Source organism: Rhinoraja longicauda, chromosome 20, assembly GCF_053455715.1.
Source record: "Rhinoraja longicauda isolate Sanriku21f chromosome 20, sRhiLon1.1, whole genome shotgun sequence".
NCBI lineage: Eukaryota > Metazoa > Chordata > Chondrichthyes > Rajiformes > Arhynchobatidae > Rhinoraja > Rhinoraja longicauda.
This window is the reverse complement of record NC_135972.1, coordinates 16,533,718-16,555,345: the sequence shown is the minus strand read 5'-3', so window position 1 is coordinate 16,555,345 and position 21,628 is coordinate 16,533,718. Positions and strand designations below refer to the sequence as shown.

Sequence of the window (21,628 nt, the reverse complement as noted above, 5' to 3'; positions counted from 1 at the left end):
TTTTTTACAGAGTGGTGCAGGGCTGGAACATTGCCAGGGGTGGTAGTGGAGGCAGATGGAACAGCAGGGTTTAAGATGATTTTAGATACCACATGGAAGTGCAGGAAATAGAGGGATGTGGATCATGTACAGGCAGCTGATATCAGTTCAACCAGGCATCATTTTCGGCACAAAGATTGTAGGCTGAAACTTCCGTTCCAGTGTTGTACTGTTCTATGAAAGACAGTCCATAGTTCATAGTTGACGTTAGTGTGTAGTGTTCAAGAGTCTGATGGTTGTTGGGAAGAAACTTCTTGAATCTCGTGGGCTCGATTTTCAGACTTCACTTGACCAATTCTTTCATTTGTGCAGCACCTTTTCCAAAGTCTTCTGAAGGTCCAAGCACACCACATCCATTGATCCTCCTTACCTGTTTGTGAGGAATCCGTATTGACTGCTCAAATCTATCATTATTTTCTCAGTACCCTGTTACCACTTTGTTAATAATAAATCTTAGCACTTTTCCTACTACTAATCTCAGGCTAGGTAGCTGGAGGAAAGAAGGTCTTATCACGCATTAGGAAGGTGCCCAATCATATTTTCGCCAACCTCGCTTCTGGTGTCACTTGAATGGGCTGATTCCAAGTCACAGTCTGCTGATGGTAAGTTCTGCAATGTGTTTGCTATCCAATAGGTGGGGCAGGAGGCCTCAGAATAGGAGACCTGGTGGCACTGTTGACGTCCATGTGCCAGAAGGAGGGTTTCTTTGAATCTCTGAACATGAGACTTCCATATCCCAGTGGCAGAGTGGCACCCCACCCTCACACATGACTGCACGGTGCAAAGCGGGCTTCTTGAGATAAGAAGATACATTTTGTCATGGTGGTATGCAGCACAGAAACAGATACTTTAGCCCAACTCAACCGTGTTGATGAAGTTGCCTAACCGAGCCAGTCCATGTGACAGTGCCTCCTCCCTCGTGTGTCACTCTGATCCCCATTAATGGCAGACAGGTTCGGAGGAGCAGAGGACCAGCACAGTGGACAGTGCCTGGATGCCAGAAAACACCCGGCAGCCTGGACAACGCTCCAGACTGAGCTGAGGCCACAGCCAAAGGTACAACAACCATGTCCAATAAGCTATTATTGGATGCAGAGGAAGTTTACCAGAGTGCTGTCTGGATTAGAGGGTTTCAGCTACATGGAGAGGCTGGATAGTCTTGGATTGTTTTCTCTGCAACGTCAGAGATTGAGGGAAGACTTGATAGCAGTATATAAAATGGAGAGGCTGGGATAGGGTAGATAGTCAGAACCTTTAGCCCAGGGTGGAAATGTCCAACACTGGAGTGCATAGGTATGCGGTTAGAGGGGGAAAGTTTAATGGAGATATGTGGGGTAGGTTTTTTACACAGGGTGCTGGGGGCCTGGAACGCATAGTCAGAAGTGGTGGTGGGGGCAGATAAGATTGTGATGTTTAAGAGGCTTTTGGATAGACACATGGAAATGTAGTGAATAGAGGGATATAGATCATGTGCAGGCAGATGGGATTAGTTCAGCTAAGCATCCTGTGCAGGCTTGGTGGAAGATAACTGCCAGAATCTCCTCTTCAAGGCCAAGACAGCCAGCAGGACAAACCTGAGACCGCCAGCAAATCCCCCTGAGGCAACAGTGAGTTGCCAGGACAGGCCCAAGAGGGACAGGCCCCCAGAGCGCCAGTGCCTCCTCACTTGCCCACAGACAATGAGAGACTGCTCTCCCACAAAGAACTGGACCTTTGCATGACTGTCGTCATTCACTGTAAATAAACCATTGTCAACTTGGCATCGTCCCCAACATCACATTAAATCACGTGCTGCTCGGATCCCCATTAACGGCAGACAATCCAGGGGGAGTGGAGGAACAGCACAGTGGAAGCGCTTGGCTGCCGGTAAACTCCCAGCACCCTGGACAGCGCTCTGGACTGAGCTGAGGCCACAGCTACAGGAGTCACAGCTGCATCCTGTTTGCTGTTATTGGATTGTCCCAACTGCACCTCAGCCAGAGAAGACAAAGGGAGAGAGAGAGGGGAAGCAATAGGAGAGAGAGGAAGGAAACAGGAGAGAAAGGAAGAAAGTAGATTGAGAGAAGAAGAGAGAAAGAGGGGTGCCTCCCTACCGAATGGCCTAATTCTGCTCCTATAACTTATAAAAATAAATGTAGTCTAACCAATGTCTTGTACAGCTATAACATGATGTCCCAAATCTTATACGCAATGCACTGGGCAATGAAGGCATGCATTGCACCAGCTAAGTGTATACTGGTGCATCACCATTCAGTGTACCAATGTCACCACTTTCATGAAACTGTATGTCTGTATCCCTTGGTCTCATTGTTCTACAACAGTCTACAGGGCCTGATCATTTACTGTGTAAGTCTTACCCTGGTTGGTCTTACCAAAATGCAATGCCTCAAATCTGTCTGATTTAAATTCAACCTGCCATTCCTCAGCCCACTGACCCAGTTAATCAAGGTGCTGTTGTAACCATAGATAACTTTTTTCACTATACCACCTACAGCTAGTCTTCCACAAAATTACTCACCGTGTCTCCCAGATTCATATCAAAATCCACATCCAAATGAACACCAGTGGACTCAGCACTGGCCTCTCTAGTACACCACTTGGTACAAGCCTCCAGTCCAAACAAACAACCCGCCACAACCACCATCTGTCCTCTACCTTCAAGCCAAATTTATGCCCAATTGGCTAGCTCGCCCTGGATCCTACATACAGCTATCATAAAGCAACTAGCCTGCTATGTGGTACCTTGTCAAAGGCTTTGTTAAAATCCATGAACACAATGTTTATCAATCTTGGTCACCTCTTCAAAAAGTGGCAGATGGAATACAGGGTAGCAAAGTGTGTGGTCATGCACTTTGGGAGTAGGATTCAGAAATCGCAGGTGCAAAGAGACTTGGTTGTGCTGGTGCAATATTCCCAAAAGGTTAATTTGCAGGTTGAATTAGTTGTAAGGAAGACAAATGCAATGATAACATTCATTTCGAGAGGTCTAAAATAAAAAAAACAGGGATGTAATGCTGAGGCTTTATAAGGCACTGGTCAGACCCCATTTGGAGTATTGTGAGCAGGTTTAGCCCCATATCTGAGGAGGGATGTGCTGGCAGTGGAGAGGGTCTGGAGGAGGTTTATGAGAATGATCACGGGGATGATTGAGTTAACATATGATGAGTATTTTATGGCTCTGGGCCAGTACTCACTGGAGTTTAGAAGGATGGGGGTGGGGGGGGGGGGGGATGGGGGATGGGGGGGGGGGGGGGGCGGGGGAACGACACCGACACCTCATTGAAACTTACCGAACAATGAAAGGGCTGGATAGAGTAGATGTGGATGTTTCCACTGTCAGGGAGCACAACCTCAGAATAAAAGGATGTACCTTTAGAATGAAGCTGATAAATTTCTTTCACCAGAGAGTGATGAATCTGTGGAATTCATTGTCACAGGTGGTTGTAGATGGCTGTGGGTATTTTTATAGCGGAGATTGACACGTTTTTGATTAGTATGGGTGTCAAAGGTTATGGGGAGAAGGCAGAAGAATGGGGTAGAGAGGGAAAAATAAATCAGCCATGATTGAATGGCAGAGTAGACTTGATGGCTGAATGGCCTAATTCTGCTCCAATGACTTATGGATGTGAATTTATTGGCTTTGCCCTATTTTAAGACTTCAACTTTTGGACTAGTTCTATTCTTTTTCCTAATTATTTAAAAACTAATAATAAAATTAAGTTATAACAAGAATGCTAGCAAAGGGATACGTGGAAAACATGCTCAAAAACCTATTTAAATTTCTTTGAGTGGGATGGAATAGAAATGCACCCAAGAGCTTGAGCTAAAGATTTGAGCATTTTATGTTTTCAAGTGTTAGATTTTAGATTTAGATTTAGAGATACAGCGCAGAAACAGACCCTTCGGCCCACCGGGTCCGCGCCGCCCAGCGATCCCCACACATTAACACTATCCTACACCCACTAGGGACAATTTTTACATACCTGTACGTCTTTGGAGTGTGGGAGGAAACCGAAGATCTCGGAGAAAACCCTCGCAGGTCACGGGGAGAACGTACAAACTCCGTACAGACAGCACCCGTAGTCAGGATCGAACCTGAGTCTCTGGCGCTGCATTCGCTGTAAGGCAGCAACTCTACCGCTGCGCCACCGTGCCGCCCACAATTAAGACCACAATTTTAACCGTTAGTGACCTGCTCTTTGCATTTTGTTTCCAGATCATTGTTAGCGGCACATTGTTAGCGGCCTTACAGTGCCAGAGAACCAGGTTCTATCCTGACTATGCGTGCTGTCTGTACAGACTTTCTACGTTCTTCCTGTGACCGTGTGGGTTTTCTCTGGGCCTAGGTACTTCTGTTGATGGGATTAGTTAGATTGGCAAGGTTCGTGTAAACACAGCAGGCAGGCTGAAGGGTCTGCTCCTGTGCTGTATTATTCTGTTATATGAGTCAAATCCTATACCTGACTAATATTAACCACTCTGATCCATAACATGAGATATAACAGTACATCATAGGAACTGGCCCTTTAATTGAAAATGTCTGTGATATGTAAACCCACACTGGTGCTCCTATTAAAATTCCCACCAGCTGGTTTGTGGAGGGATGCAACCTTGGATGATGAACTGATACCTGCTCTGTCTCTATCATGCAAAATGTATTTTAAACATTATTATGAATAATCTCTTATTTTTTGGATTTATTGAATTGCTTTTTTTCTTTTGTGAGCTGTTGATTCCTTTGTAATTTAATCTTCATCCAATTCTGCAAGATTTGTTTTGCCATTTCAATTACAATCAGTCTTGTTTACTTAACCAATCTTGGCTAACTTTCTGCACACATTTTGCTTATTTTATGAGCAGAACCCAACTCAATTATCTTGAGGATGTAACTGCAATAAATATTTAATGTACATGTACTGTAGATTATTGGGACAGGCAATCCAAAAGCTGGACCAATGATTCAGGGACATGTTTAAATCCATTTCACAGCAGTTGGTAAATTTAAATGCAATTAAATAGATACATCTGCAACATAAAAATAAGATCAGTATTGATGACCACAAAGCTACTGGATTGCTGTTAGAGGCCCTTTTATCCCATTAATATCTCTCAAGATAATTGACCCATAGTGGTTCTGGGTTGTGTTGATGTGCTTGATTTTTGACTGTAGAATTGCCCCTCACTTTAGAGTTGATGAAGCCTCTGCTCTTAGGTAAGATTAAAACACAGAATAAAGTTTTAATCAACATTCTGAAGGCATTTATCAAGATTCTATGTTAAAGTTCATGGAATGGTGGGCAAACCACCAGCCTGGTTAGAAGATCACATACAGTCATATAAATAAAGAACAGGCGTTGACCCTTCAAACCTTTTCCACCACTTAATAAGACGGTGACTGACCTCAGCTTGGTATTCATATCTACTTGTGGTTACTTTTTATCTTGCTTTAAAATTATTCAAAGAGCTCTGTTCCCATTGCTCTTAAAGGAAGAGAGTTTCATCCCATCACAGAGCATCAGTCCATTGATTTCCTCACATACCTTCCCTCCTCAGTCTCTTGATTCATGATCACCTAACTGCGCACAACCCACCTCTAAATTCTCGTGAAAATCTTCAAGGCTAACCATCCTCATAAATTAATTGTTTCAACCTGCTCATCCCACAGAATGTATTTCTTCCTACCTTGACTCCATTCTGGCTTAGTTCTTTCCAGCTTACATCGGTGACACCTGTCATGCCCATAACAGTTCCTTTGATTCATCTTCACCATGGTGTTTATTCACAAAATGCTGGAGTAACTCAGCAGGTCAGGCAGCATCTCAGGAGAGAAGGAACGGGTGATGTTTCGGGTCGAGACCCTTCTTCAGACTGATGTCAGGGGGGCGGGACAAAGGAAGGATATTCATGGGGTTCAATGCCTCTACATTTCCACTCGGCACCAGGATGGTGAAATGTTCCTTTGATTCTTCCTCAGCATCACCCCAGCCTCACTCCTCAATCACACTCCATCAAATGGCTTTTGTTCTTATATTGAACACATTCTCCTTCTACTCCATTTACTTTCTTCAATCAAAAGTGTAGCCATGGGAACATGCTTGGGCTCCAGCTATGTTTGTCTTGTGAGCTAAGTGGAATAGTCCATATTTTAATCCCATCAGGCTTCCTTCAACTTGGTTTCGGTTACATTAGTGAAGGTTTCGGTGCTGCCTCCTGCACTTGTACAGATTTCATTTCACTTGTACTTCCTCACTTCACCTTCCGCTAGAGGGACTCTACTCCACTCTCCCGGTTTGTTCACCTTTATCGTATTTGGATTTGAAGATACCTTCCACACCGGAGCCTTAACAATGTCTTCCTTTTAAAACTTTGATTTGCCCTCTACCACAATTGACTGGGTTCAACATCATTCACATTTCCCACATTTCTGCCTTCACTTCTCTTCTCCCAGTCAGAACAATTGAGTTTGCAGTATCTGGTCCCATTATAATTCTGACCTCTTTGTCTTCAGCTTCCACCGCTGCTCTAATGACCAATGTAGTTTGAGCAACAGTACTCATCTTCTATCAGAGCACATTGCAGTCTTCAGGACTCAATATTGAGCTCAACAATTTCAGGAAAACTTTTCTTGGCACAGTTCTAACTGTATCTTCCTGTTTCAATATCCTCTCTCGTTTCTCTAACCTAACCAGTGATTTGTAAACTAATTGCTATTTTGACAAGAGTAGCCTGTACCCTTTGTCTCTCCACCCTGCTCCCTCGCCACTTAAGATGTTTGTTTTCCACTTCTGACAAAGAGGCTATGACCTAAAACATTGTTTATTCTTTTCTCCCTGAGTATGCTGTTGACCTCTTGTGTGCTTCAGGCATTTAGGCTTTAGACCACATGAGTATTGCAGAAGGATCCTTTATTTGTTGAATGTTTTAGAGCTTTAGTTAGTAATATGTCACCCAGTTCTGCATTTATACTTGCCATTAATTTGGTGAGGTTAGGGTTACAGTCATATGGACATAGAGATATAAAGCGTGAAAATAAGACCTTTGGCTCACTAAGGCTGTGCCGACCATCAACCACTGGTTTTACTAATTCTCCATTAATCCCATTTTTAGTTCTCCCAAATTCTCCTCAATTTTCCTACAGATTTTCCATCTTATCTACATACTCAGGACAATTTACAGTGGCCAATTAGCCTACTTTGGAATGTGGGAGAAAATCTGAGATCTATAGGAAACCAATGTGGTCGCAGAGAAAATGTGCAGAACTCAAGGCAGCACCCAAGATCAGGATTGAATAGGGGTCTCTGGCACAGTGAGACAGTGGCTGCATTAGCTGCACCATTCTCAGCTGTGATCACTTGTACAACAGTATGATGCCTTAAGCTGTTTATTACTCTCTGGGCATTTGATCCAAATACTCATTAGATCTCCGCAGCATTGAAGACTATTCTTCTCAGTACGTCTCCGATACAACCCCCGTTCACATCAGATTATTCCTTACCTTTTTCTTGACTGATTTACCATTTATCTAATGCATTCCTTATCTCACAAAGTTAGGTCCAGACCTCTGACCTACTTTTGAAAAGCCATTGCACAGTGTGCACGAACAGATAGGTTTATATTTTAGACATTTACTCTGACTATTTTATTAGTAATATTCTTTTGTGTCCTTGAATGTCTTTTGGTGTGAATGGATAGGGGAGAAAGAGTATAAGGAAGGTAACTCTAGCTCTGAATTCCTATTCCTCTGCCTTAGATACCCTCCTTTCTTATCGTCTGTTATATTCAACATTCCTACCTCAGTGGGAATCAGGAGCTTGGAATTGCTTGTTTGCCCCAGGAAGATTTGCCGTTCACTTTACATAGAACCTTGATGTGCAAGTAGCAATAGTGCTGTGCTGTACAAGTTTGAAGACTGTTCTCATAACCACTCAGCTCATAGAATCATGGAATTGTACAACACAGAAACAGGTCCTTTCGGCCTATGTTGATTATGATGTCTGCCTACGCTAATCCTTTTGCCTGCACTAGATTCCTCTGTGCCTTTTCTGTTTCAATACTTGTCCAAATGCCTATTCATTCTACCAGAAGTTGGGTTATAATGTAAATGTTGGAATTGTACTAAATTATGCTGTTTTTGTCACCCATGCCTTCACATTACAGTGTGCCTGAGGTGACCCATGCATCCATGGCCAGCTTTGGCTGAGGAATTTGTGTAGAGGGGAATTGAAGTGTCCATTTTCCCAATTCTAATAAATTGTTATGACAACATAGGAAAGTACTAGAATTTTATGAACTCCATTTGGCCCTGCCCCTTGGCCCTGTCAAGGCGACACATTTCCTCCCACCAGTCCAGGAGTTGGTTGGGATGGGAGAAGATGATTTGCTCCACCAACACCAGATAACGTTTAAAAGACATTTAGACAGGGTCACGGATAGGAAATAATTAGAGGGATAAGGATCAAGCACAGGCAAATGGAACACTGGAACTTTGGTAGGTCAGCTAGCATCTGTAAAAGGTAAATAGAGATAATGTTTCAGGCTAGAGAAAGACACAAAGTGCTGGAGTAACTCAGTGTGTTAGGCAGCATTCCTGGAGAAAAAGGATAGGTGATGTTTCAAGTCGGGATGCTTCTTCAGACTTTCAGACTGACAGTGAGGGGTGGCAGGGAGGGGGGGGGTGGGGAATGAGCTGGAGGTGAGAAAATACCTGGACAAATCAAGACTGGCAACAAATAACCTCAGGCAAGGGGGTGTCCTGGTAGGCCAATTGTTGGCATGGGAAGGCATGATCTCAAGGGGGATATAATGTGGTGAACTGGTTAAATGACAACCGGCCCAGCAGTATGAATGTTGAATTCTTTAATTTTAAGTAACTTCCCTTATATAGCCTCCCCCCTTGCCGCCTTCCTCCACCCTGGTTGTCGGTCATTTAACTGGTTTCATTGTATCCCTCTTAAGAGTGAACAGTCTGGGAAATGACCTGGTGTTCTGCCTCAAGAAGACCACTACCATTCTGGTGCTAAAGAAAAGCAAGGTAGTGTGCCTTAAGGGCCTGTTCCATTTAGGCGATTTTAAGGCGACTGCCGGCGACTAGACTGTCGCCGACAGTTCGCCGGGGTGTCGTGGGCATGATCGTGAGGAGTCTTCAAAGAATCATAGTGGATCTCAGCGCGTCGCTGAGAAATCAACCGGAGTGAAATTTCTCGGCGACAGCTGGCTTGTCGCCAGGTATCGTTGCTTATTGCGGGCACTGTTGCATGCTGTCCCCAGGTTTGCTAGGTTGTCTTAGATGTATTTATAAGCACGTAATATTAAATTAAGTAAAGTCATTTGAAGATGCCATAAAATACTTCTGTTTAACCAATTTATTTACCGTCAGGACATTTGACAGGTAAATTGGAGGCGACAGTTTGACGGTCAGGTAAGCGTGGGAATTTTCACAATGTTTATGGCCATCAGCGATTACATTTAAAGTAGGCTCCTAACCCAGATATGCAACCCAGGAACCAGTTATGCATCTCCCGTACATTTTCAAAGAATGGCCACACACGTTTCACAAAAATCCATTTACCTACTTTTAAAATTAAATTCCTTAACGCTATTAGTAATCTGGAAGTAAATCCAGTTTATGCCTTGTTACCGTGAAGCTTGGTTTTCAAGTAACCCGGTTATATTTCAAAACTCTCAAGTACTTACTGACTTGTCAGTGATTTCAGCGAAATGGTAGGATGCCGGAGAAGCAATGACAGCATGGGAATTTTGCAATGTTTCCGAAAACAGTGTAATCTCAACCTGACTCGGCATTGTCGTGGTCATTGTCGTCGGGTAAAAGAAAATTTTGCCGATCTGCAACGACTTTGACAGTCGCCGTCAGTCACCTAAAAAATCGCCTAAGTGGGGCAGGCCCTTTAATGACTACCATCCAGTAGCTCTGACAGTGGTGAAGATACTTTGAGAGATTGGTGATGGCACACATTAACTCCAACCTCCCAACCAGCTTTGATGCCCTGCAGTTTACCCACTGTCGCAACAGATCCACAGTGGATACCATCGGCCTTGCCCTAACACTCATCTCTGGAACATCTAGAAAACAAGGACACCTATGTCAGGCTCTATTTATTGAATATAGCTCTGCCTTCAACACCATAATCCATCCAAACTTCTCTAATCCCTTGGACCAAGCAGTCCACACCCTCCTCTGCCACTGGAGCCTTGACGTTCTCACATTCAGCCAGGATGGGTGACAATACATTCTCCTCAATAATTCTTAAAGTTGATGCCCTGCAAGGATGCATTCTTAGCTCTTTACTGCACTCCCTATACACTCATGACTGTGCAGCAAAATTCTGCTCTATAATTCCATCTACAGGCTTTCAGATGACACCATCATAGTGGGCTGGATCTCCAACATTGACAAGATGGAGTACAGAAAGAAGATAGAAAGCTTAGTAAAATTGTGTCAAGATAACATAGAAACATAGAAAATAGGTGCAGGAGTAGGCCATTCGGCCCTTCGAGCCTGCACCGCCATTCAATATGATCATGGCTGATCATCCAGCTCAGTAACCTGTACCTGCCTTCTCTCCATACCCCCTGATCCCTTTAGCAAAAAGGGCCACATCTAACTCCCTCTTAAATATAGCCAATGAACTGGCCTCAACTACCTTCTGTGGCAGAGAATTCCACAGACTCACCACTCTCTGTGTGAAGAAATGTTTTCTCATCTTGGTCCTAAAAGACTTCCCCCTTATCCTTAAGCTGTGACCCCCTGGTTCTGGACTCCCCCAACATCGGGAACAATCTTCCCGCATCTAGCCTCTCCAACCCTTTAAGAATTTTATATGTTTCAATAAGATCCCCCCTCAGTCTTCTAAATTCCAGCGAGTACAAGCCTAGTCTATCCAGTCTTTCTTCATATGAAAGTCCCGCCATCCCAGGGATCAATCTAGTGAACCTTCTCTGTACTCCCTCTAAGGCAAGAACGTCTTTCCTCAGATTAGGAGACCAAAACTGCACACAATACTCCAGGTGCGGTCTCACCAAGGCCCTGTACAACTGCAGTAGAACCTCCCTGCTCCTAAACTCAAATCCTCTTGCTATGAATGTCAACATACCATTCGCTTTCTTCACTGCCTGCTGCACCTGCACGCTTGCTTTCAATGACTGGTGCACCATGACACCCAGGTCATGTTGCATCTCCCCTTCTAATCGTTCACCATTCAGGTAATACTCTGCTTTCCTGTTCTTGCCGCCAAAGTGGATAACCTCACATTTATCCACATTATATTGCATCTGCCATGCATTTGCCCACTCGCCTAATCTATCCAAGTCACTCTGCAGCCTCCTAGCATCCTCCTCGCAGCTAACACTGCCACCCAGCTTCGTGTCATCCGCAAACTTAGAGATGTTGCATTCAATTCCCTCGTCCAAATCATTAATATACTGTAAATAACTGGGGTCCCAGCACTGAGCCTTGCGGTACCCCACTAGTCACTGCCTGCCATTCCGAAAAGGACCCGTTTATTCCTACTCTTTGCTTCTTGTCCGCCAACCAATTTTCTATCCACCTTAACACTGAACCCTCAATACCGTGTGCTTTAAGTTTGTACACCAATCTCCTATGTGGGACCTTGTCGAAGGCCTTCTGAAAGTCCAGATATAACACATCGACTGGTTCTCCCTTATCCACTCTACTAGTTACATCCTCGAAAAATTCTATAAGATTCGTCAGACATGATTTGCCTTTTGTAAATCCATGCTGACTTTGTCCGATGATTTCACCACTTTCCAAATGTGATGCTATCACATCTTTAATAACTGACTCTAGCATTTTCCCCACTACCGATGTTAGGCTAACTGGTCTATAATTCCCCGTTTTCTCTCTCCCTCCCTTTTTTAAAAGTGGGGTTACATTAGCTACCCTCCAGTCCTCAGGAACTACTCCAGAATCTAAGGAGTTTTGAAAAATTAGCACTAATGCATCTACTATTTCTGAGGCTACTTCCTTAAGCACTCTGGGATGCAGCCTATCTGGCCCTGGGGGTTTATCTGCCTTTAATCCATTTAATTTACCTAACACCACTTCCCGACTAACCTGGATTTCCCTCAGTTCCTCCATCTCATTAGACCCCGGTCCCCCGCTATTTCCGGCAGACGGTTTATGTCTTCCTTAGTGAAGACAGAACCAAAGTATTTGTTCAATTGGTCTGCTTTTTCCTTGTTCCCTATGATCAATTCACCTGTTTCCGACTGCAAGGGACCTACATTTGTCTTAACTAATCTTTTTCTCTTCACATATCTATAAAAGCTTTTGCAGTCAGTTTTTATGTTCCTTGCCAGTTTTCCCTCATAATCTATTTTCCCTTTCCTAATTAAGCCCTTTGTCCTCCTCTGCTGGACTCTGAATTTCTCCCAATCCTCTGGTATGCTACTTTTTCTGGCTAATCTGTATGCTTCATCTTTTGTTTTAATACTATCCTTGATTTCCCTTGTTAGCCACGGATGCACTACCTTTCCTGGTTTGTTCTTTTGCCAAACTGGGATGAACACTTGTTGTAGTTCATCCATGCGACCTTTAAATGCCTTCCATTGCATGTCCACCGTCAACCCTTTCAGCATCAATTGCCAGTCTATCTTGGACAATTCACGCCTCATACCCTCAAAGTTACCTTTCTTTAAGTTCAGAACACTTGTTTCTGTATTGACTTTGTCACTCTCCATCCTAATGAAGAACTCCACCATATTATGATCACTCTTGCCCAAGGGGCCTCGCACAACAAGACTGCTAACTAACCCTTCCTCATTACTCAATACCCAGTCTAGAATGGCCTGCTCTCTCGTTCTCTTTCAATCTCTCTTTCAATGTCAGCAAGACAAAGGACCTAGTTTCAAGCAGCATGGTGAAATAAATGCCCCAACCAGCATCAATGATGCCATAGTGGAAATGGTTGAGAGCTTTAAGTTCTTAGGCATAAATATTACCAGCAATCTGTTCTGGATCAACCACATTGAACCTGCTGCAGGTTTGGAAACAGCTCTGGCCAGGTCCATTAGAAATTGCAGAGTTGTGCATCTAGCCCAATCCATTATACAAAGAAGATTTTCCACCTTCATCTACACTTCCTGCTGCCTTGTGAGGGCAGTTAGCATAGTCAAGAACCTTTTTCATTCCGGTCAACCCCTCTTCTCCCTGCTCCCTGTCTGGTGGTATGTCTTGAAAGCACATACCACCAGACTCAGGAATAGCTTCTTCTCTGCTATCGATGCTGAAGATATCTTCCATAAGCTTGGGGTGTTGTCCCAATCTTCCAACCTACCTCATTGCAGAATTTGACTTTTTCTTTGGAACTGCAACGCGATAGTGCTAAAAACTGTATTCTGTACTCTGGTATTTTTCTTTTTCCTTTACCTGCTGTTCTTCTGTGTGGTTTGATTGTTTTCATGAAAAGTGTTACCTAAAGTAATAGGATAACACGCAAACAAAAAGTTTCATTGTATTTCAGTACACGTGACGATAATAAACCAAAAGCAATACCAAAGAAATGAAACATTAGTTCAACATTGGTAGTTGGCAGGTCTCTATGAAATGCGCAGTCAGCATTGATTTTTCATTGTATTTATGATAGAAATGCATCAGATGCATTTTAGGCTATAATAATTTACAATGCAGAAAGCACAGTATATTAGACATAATAGAACTACTTGCACAGAAAGTTGGCTGGGACATCAGTGAAGAGTGACTGATGGATGTGTTCAGACCATTGTTATGTAAATAGTTGTCTTTTAAAAAGGGCAATAAAGCTCAAAAGCAAAGAGAGAGATTTGTTGACATCATTGGTTCAGCTAAAGTGAAGATAATACCAAGGAGGAGAGTTTGTAAGGAACCACAAGATAAAGTAGGATTCTTTAGATAGTGATAAAGATGTTAAGAGGAGATGTGACAGTGTCCTTCTACATTGAGGATTTTGAATGAGTAATTGGGGAATAATGATGTTCATGTTCCATAGATCAGTTATCAGTAAATGGAGGGAATCAATTTCAGATCATTAAAGGAAAAAGGAAAGAGTTGATGATTATTTACACACTGGAAGTTATCTGGATATGGTTTAAAATCAGTGCATCATTCAGAATCCAGAGTAGCTTTCAGAATGTAAGGAACTAATTGAAAATAAACATTTAAAAAGATGTGGGAATTGGAGCGACATAGAATGAAGTAAATGGCTCTTCCAAAGAGCAGATGTAGAGGCATAAAGCCAAACAGATTCCTTCCGCACAATAAACTTCCACAATTCCATTTCTCTAAAATGTAATGCTTTAAAAACAAGCCGTGCTTGTTCCATGGGCCAAACGTTGTAACCAGGTGTTATGAACGCAGAAAATGCTGGACACACTCAATAAATCAGGCATTTCAACCTGAAATGCGAACTCTATTTCTCTTTCCACAGATACTGTCTGACCTCTGGGATGTTTCCAGCATTTTATAATTTTACTTCAGACCTCTACAATCTGCAGTTCATAAAATAATCATTCTCAGTGTTTTTTATTTTTCAGGATTTTCTTTAGTTTCTAATCATCTTCCACTATACACTCACTTTCCTTCCTCCTTTGCTATTCTGTATTTCTCTCCTAATGGGTCTGGGATTTACGACTGTTTTATCTTTACTCACTCTAGGAGATGAAATGGAACAGGAGAAATAAAATAATTACAGTAAATGCCAACCTCAGCAGCAGGATGATGCAATGTGATAAAATATGGGCTGAATGTAGCTATGTGGAGGCACAATACTGAATCGGGAGCAATAGATGATATAAACACCCTATGCCATTGCTAATGCAGGCTATGGATCATAGATTGTAAAGGAACAGCCCAATTAGATCCACCAGCCTTCACCAAATGTTTCAATGCCAATTGATTGCTTCTGACCCGGTGTTAGGAATTAGTCAAGTCAAGTTGTGCTTATTGTCAAATGCAAAAGTATGGTGAGATACAGGTACAATGCAAATCTTGCCTCCAGCAGCATCACAGTCGCACGGACTCAGACAATGCACAAAACATAAATTATGCATAAATTCCACAAGACAGAGAAATGAAAAATACTATAAAAACACATTAATGCAAATATACACAATTAGAAAACAGGTCCATAGTAGTGCAAGAGGTGGTCCTACTTGTTCTGTTGCCATGGTCATTACAGGGTTGTGCAGTTCAGTCCAAAAACATGATGGTTGTAGCAAAGTAACTGTTCCTGAATCTGGTGGTGTGGGGTTTCTAGCTTCTGTATCTCCTGCCCAACAGTAGCAGCGAAAGAAGAGCTTGGATTGGATGGTGAAGATCCTCCATCCTCAAAATCTGCATACCTACCGTGACATCAAAAGATTCAGAAGCATCTGGAGTCGGTCTGTTTTGCTTTTTGTTGAGGTGGCTTTTTGGTTGGCTATCAATTCTCAGTGACTCCCATCTCCTGGTTTACTGATATGGACCGAACTTCCTCACAAAACCCAGGAAGACAGGTCCATTGATCTTTGTGATATAGAACATGCAGTCAAGTCAAACCCTGGGCCAAACCAAGGAAATACTTTTCCCTTTTGCCCATCCATCTGATTTGAGGCAAAGTGGAATTTTTCCTTTAGATGTCTATCATCTTTCTGGTTTCTCAGGAACATATTTTGGAATTGGTATAATTGTTGATTCGTGATCTTGTATTCAGTTTTGGCTTGTGGTAAAAGATTATGTTCAGGCTTCTCGTCCTTTTCCAGGTCTTGGTGGTAGAGTTGATTTTATATTTCTGGGAGTTGCCTGAAGATATGAGCTTCCAATACGTCCAGTTCTCACATTCTCTGCCATTTTTCATGGTGTGCATATTCTGGTTGGCTTCCACTTCCATTGGGACCCTCATTCTTCATTTTGTAGCTTCTCTAGAGATTTTAACTTTAAATATGCACATGTGGCTCCATAGGGCGAGGTTGCTGCTTGATCTGTATGAAAAGTATTGTCCTTTGTTAGTAACTCACTATCCCCCCACAGCTCCTGTATTGCTTCCTTTCAATCAGATTTAAAATATTTTGTTTCTGTTTTCCAACTACATCAGCTCAGTGTTCTTTTGAAAGATAGATCCAGGGTTTGTTTGTTTGAAAAGACAAAGTATTTATTTGTTTACGTGTACTCTGCTTGCGCACCATGGAGCTCCTCCTTCTTGACCAAGACTTTCTACACACCTGGCGTCCCAAACCCCCAGAGTTGCCTCATAATATGCAATCCATTTCCTTGAGTTTGCACCTTGTAAGAAAACCATCAAGCAAATCAACCTGTTCCGACATCAGGCTTCGGAACGATCTGATTGGTTCAATATCAACAGTGCTTTATTTTCAATGATCTTGTTTATTCTCTGACTCATTTAATTTCCAACTGTTGAAAAGATCCAATCCTTACCCTCCTGCCTAGAAGAGGTTGTGGCTGACCCTAATGCCTTTCCAGAAAACTGCTCTAATTTGCATTTGAGCCTAAATTTCGCAATGCCTCCATAAATTCACCAGTCTCCCAGGTAATCAAGAGATAGATCCAGGGTTTGTTTGTTTGAAAAGACAAAGTATTTATTTGTTTACGTGTACTCTGATGTATTGGATCTCTTTCTCTCTCTCACACCCATTAATACCAAATTGGCATCAGATAGGGTTTTTTAACCCAACTTCAGCATTCACATTGTTCATGTGGTATGGAAAATTGCTCGCCGCCACGTTACATGTATTACTCCCACAACTCTGCTTCTTAATTGTGCATTATGATTAACATTTGTGGTAAATGTGTTGCGGACGCATGGGCACAGTGAATTCAATCAGTGTTCTATATCTATACGAGTGTAGATCCGTGCACATTCTTGCAATGGTCTAACACTGTCTTGGCCTCTCCCTCCTTCAGGCGTTTCAGTGATGGATTCCACGCCTTTTGAACCATCTTAACATTCGTTTCTTCTTTAATCCGCCCCCCACCCCACCACGTTTTGCACCTTGGAATCTCTCCGATGCGAGGACACCTCTCGACCCCCCTCCCCTCCCGACCAACTGGGTTTCCCCCAGGACGTTTCCAAAGCCGTAGACGGAGCTGGGGCTCGGTACCAACGCGGAGGTGGTATTCCCATTGCTGAGATATGATCTGCCTGAGGAACTCAGCGGGCCAGGCTGCATTATGGAGGGGAATTGAGAGACAAACTTTCACTCCACGTCCAAACGCCATCTGTCCATTACCTCTGCGGCTACCTGACCTGCTGAGTTCCTCCAGCACATTGTTTATTTCACTGGGGATTCCAGCATCTGCAGTCCCTGATGTCTCGATCTGTTCTGGTTCGGAATACAACGGACCCGTGGACTGACAACTTCAAGCGATTAAGGCAGCACCTTATATATTCATAATGAGAGATCGGGGTGTAAGGTGTAACCCACGCCGGGAAGAGGACATAGCCCTCGGGGTAATTCGCTGCCCTAACTTTGACAGCCTCACACTCTGTCCGATCCCCGCAACCCAGCGGATTCCTGAACCCGAGAGGCGATTGATTTTCCCTTAAAAAAATTGCAAGTGGAAAAAAATAGCGGTATTTGAAAAATGAATCCTTGGTCATCTTTTTTTGTGTGTTATTCCTCCCTACTTAGATTATCATACAGGCGTATAAATAACACCGAATTAGTGTCAGTTCACAATTCAACACGGCAATTCAACAGCAGGCAGTGAAGAAAGCCAATGGAATGTTAGCCTTCATAACAAGAGGAGTTGAGTATAGGAGCAAAGTGGTCCTTCTGCAGTTGTACAGGGCCCTAGTGAGACCGCACCTGGAGTACTGTGTGCAGTTTTGGTCTCTAAATTTGAGGAAGGATATTCTTGCTATTGAGGGCGAGCAGCGTAGGTTTACTATGTTAATTCCCGGAATGGCGGGACTGTCATATGTTGAAAGACTGGAGCGGCTAGGCTTGTATACACTGGAATTTAGAAGGAGGAGAGGGGATCTTATCGAAACATATAAGATTATTAAGGGGTTGGACACGTTAGAGGCAGGAAACATGTTCCCAATGTTGGGGGAGTCCAGAACCAGGGAACTGCCACAGTTTAAGAATAAGGGGTAGGCCATTAGAACGGAGATGAGGAAAAACTTTTTCAGTCAGAGAGTTGTAAATCTGTGGAATTCTCTGCCTCAGAAGGCAGTGGAGGCCAATTCTCTGAATGCATTCAAGAGAGAGCTAGATAGAGCTCTTAAGGATAGCGGAGTCAGGGGGTATGGGGAGAAGGCAGGAACGGGGTACTGATTGAGAATGATCAGCCATGATCACATTGAATGGTAGTGCTGGCTCGAAGGGCCAAATGGCCTCCTCCTGCACCTATTACCTATTGACGAGGTTTCAAATTGAAGGATGAAAACAAAGCTCGCCCTCCACCCCCTCACCTCTCACGGTGCAGCGCCGCTTTAAATGCCACTCTGATCCACAACAACACTCGTGTTAATTAAACGCCCGTAAACCGAAATAAATCTGGACCTTCACTGGATGTGGGTGCTCATTTTACAAACTACAAACAGGTTACCTAAATAAATATCAAACGCGCGGATGTGCCGCGTTGTAGTGAAACTGATACATTCCATTGTAATGTAACATTTGGCGAAGGCGTGGCTCGCCGCGGCTGTTGTTGTAGCCCGGGATTGAATGAAAAATATTCTTTTTTTTAATCTTCCCTTTATCATAATACAAAATATAAGAAGGGAAGGTGTAACCGGAGCATTGTTTTCGGTGGCGAGAGCCGGGGAATCCGCGATTGGAGGGCGGCTCTTTGCAGCGACGCTAATCGGACGTCTTCGCTTTAAGGAGGTGGATAAATAAAATATGATGCAGCTCTCCTGCCCAATGACATCAGTTTTTTTCTCCCCCTCTTGGGCTGATTCTGTTGCATTTCATTCCTGGGAGATTTTCAGTCCGGGGCTGCGCGATTGATTGCTCTGCCCGTTATTGTGGCTGCATTTTTCTTTTTATCATTATTCTTTTATATATATATATATATATGTTTTAAAAAAACCCAGGAGGCTTCCTTGTGTTGTTGTGGTTGTTGTTGGCGTGGCTTAGACCTGCCGCTTTTGCAAGCCCGTCATTTTGTTCCGGACACCTGCAATTGGGCAGTAGGTGCGGGGACGGTGGAGGAGAGAGTTGATGTGAGGCGAGGCAGATGCCAACGCTGGAGGCTGCAAATATCCCCAGCCCATTGACTCGAGGCCACACTATCCCACCAGCGCAGTCTGTGTGAAGCCTTCACTGAGGTTGGCGGCGACGAATGAACAGCCCTCCCTTGCTGCCCCTCGATTATTTTTCTCCTCTCCCTGTTTGTTTTTCTCCGCTTCCTTCCCCGTGTTGGGATGCTGAAGGCTGTGTCGTGAGTGAAATGGCAGCGGGCCGGCTATTGCTCTACGCCGGCCTCTCCATGGCCTTGTGCGCCCTGGGTATGCTGGCCGTGGCCATCTGCTCCGACCACTGGTATCAGACGGACGCCCGGAGGCACCGTCAAAGGTGCAAGAACTACGCCAGCCGCACCAACCACCCGGGCTTCATCTACACCTCCAACAACCTGCCCCTGCGCGCCGGCCGCCGCCGCCTCGACCGATGGGAGGAGAAGTTGTTGGGAGCCCGCAACCGGAGGCAGCTCTTCGCCATGAGCGCGGCCGACGAGTGCGGCAGGATGTACAACTCCACCGACACCGGGCTGTGGAGGAGGTGTCACCGGCTCGGCTTCGACCAGGACATCGCCGAGCTGATCGCCAAAGGTACGTGGGGTCTGCTGAGCGGCGTGATGGAGGCATTAGGGATGGAGCAAATGGGACGAGGTTCTAGTTTGCATTCCGACCTCGTCCCATTTGTCCCCATTGGGACCAGATCCATCTACAAGTATGGACAAGGTGCTCTTCAGTCCTTCTCCCATCTGCCCTCTCCCCTTTCTGATTAAACCCTGTCTGCCCTCGACCCACTGCATTTACCATCCAAAGAGCCCAACAAAACCAAAGTTTTGGCATCAAAGTTTTGTTGTTGGCCACCAACGCAACAGCTTTTTAGAAGAGGGAGGTCTCCCATATTGGAGTCATAGAGCACAGTAACAGCCCTTTGGTCCAATTTGTCCATGCTGACCAAGATGCCCATCTACGCCTGTCCCGTCATCCCACTCTTGACCCATGTCCCTCTGAACCTATCCTAGTCATGCATCTGTCCATATCTCTTTTAAATGTTGTCATTGCATCTACCTCAACCACTTCTTCTGGCAGCTTATTCCATTTACCCACTGCTCTCTGTGTGGAAAAGGTTGCCCCTCAAGTTGCTATTAATATTTTCCCTCTCACCTTAAACTTATGCCCTTTAATTCCTGATTCCCCTAAACTGGGAAAAAGGCTATCTATGCTCATCATCATTTTACATGCAGCCCATACAATCACACCTCGGTCTTTACGCTTCAAGGAATGAAGTTGTAACCTGCCAATCTCTCCCTATATCTCCGGCACTGTGTTGAGGAGTGGTCCCTGGGAAGCGCCTTCCACCCCTTTTATCCCGGACTTCTCTTACTTAGCCAAATAGTTTCCGTCCCTCTAGCCTATCACTGTTTTTAATTACCAACCCCTCCAAAGCTTCAATCAGATGCGATGCAGCTACAGTATATGCTGTAGGATACCACCCTTCTACCTTGGACTGTCCTCCCACAGGTATCTTGCCCCAAACGGCACTTCACCAGGGATCGTCCCAGCTTCGGCAGCCTGTTTGATTGAGGCAAGGAGCATCAGCTTGTTCTGGGCCCTTCCTTCAACTATATTCCATCTGTCGGCACATGGGTGATTGGGTAGCAGTCGGAAAAGGCATCCTGGCTTTGTTCTCTATCTGCTCTGTAGCCTGGTCTCAGATTTCCTAAGCCAGCACCAACTGAGTGGGTGTGGAAAGGGCAGGCAGAGGGGCAGATGCATCAGAGGGCGTAAGAGCATACAAAATAGAAGCAGCAGGAGACCATTCAGTCTCATGCTCCATCATTAATCAAGACCAGGGCAGATCTTTATTTACCTCCGTGCCATATTCCTGCACTAACCCCTAGATTCCTTAATTCCCTTAAGTAAACATGCTACTTGAGAAGCAAACTTCTATGCCACACAACAGAACAAATGTTTGCATGTAGACCCAATTTTCTGAAATGAGACAGAGCCTGTACTCCCTACTGCCGAGGGTTTCGATTTTGAATTCTGTGTACATGATGATGAAGAAGGTGTGCATGGTTTTAAGAGGGCCATCTGTATTTCCACTGATTTTGCACAACAGTTTCCAGTAGTAAAAAATGAAGCTGATGTGCAGCGTCTGAAAGGTGAAGGTTTTCCCTCTCAGACTTGTGGTTTAAACGATGTGGATAAAAGTTGTACTTCTTGTTATTGAGGCACTGGAACTTGCGATCAAGAGGCCTCCAAAGTATGAAAGGCGTAGGAGGGAAGAAGAATTTTAACAAGGTCACACCAAGTGTGAGGTTTCAATGTCTGCAGGTGTCAGGAGGAAGGAATGTGTGAGGTAGGCAAAGGGTTCCAATGGGTGCAAATTGAAGCCA

General features: G+C 44.1%; 1 protein-coding gene across 1 annotated transcript in view; it reads left to right on the top strand.

Annotated features, from left to right (window-relative positions):
* Nucleotides 1-18,833: 18,833 nt before the first annotated feature.
* Nucleotides 18,834-21,628, top strand: part of LOC144603587 (transmembrane protein 178B-like) — a 243,335-nt gene continuing 240,540 nt past the window's right edge. The window contains exon 1 of the mRNA XM_078417016.1: nt 18,834-19,826. Coding sequence (XP_078273142.1) covers nt 19,340-19,826 — 487 coding nt within the window. The 5' untranslated portion in view covers nt 18,834-19,339. The remainder of the gene's footprint in view (nt 19,827-21,628) is intronic.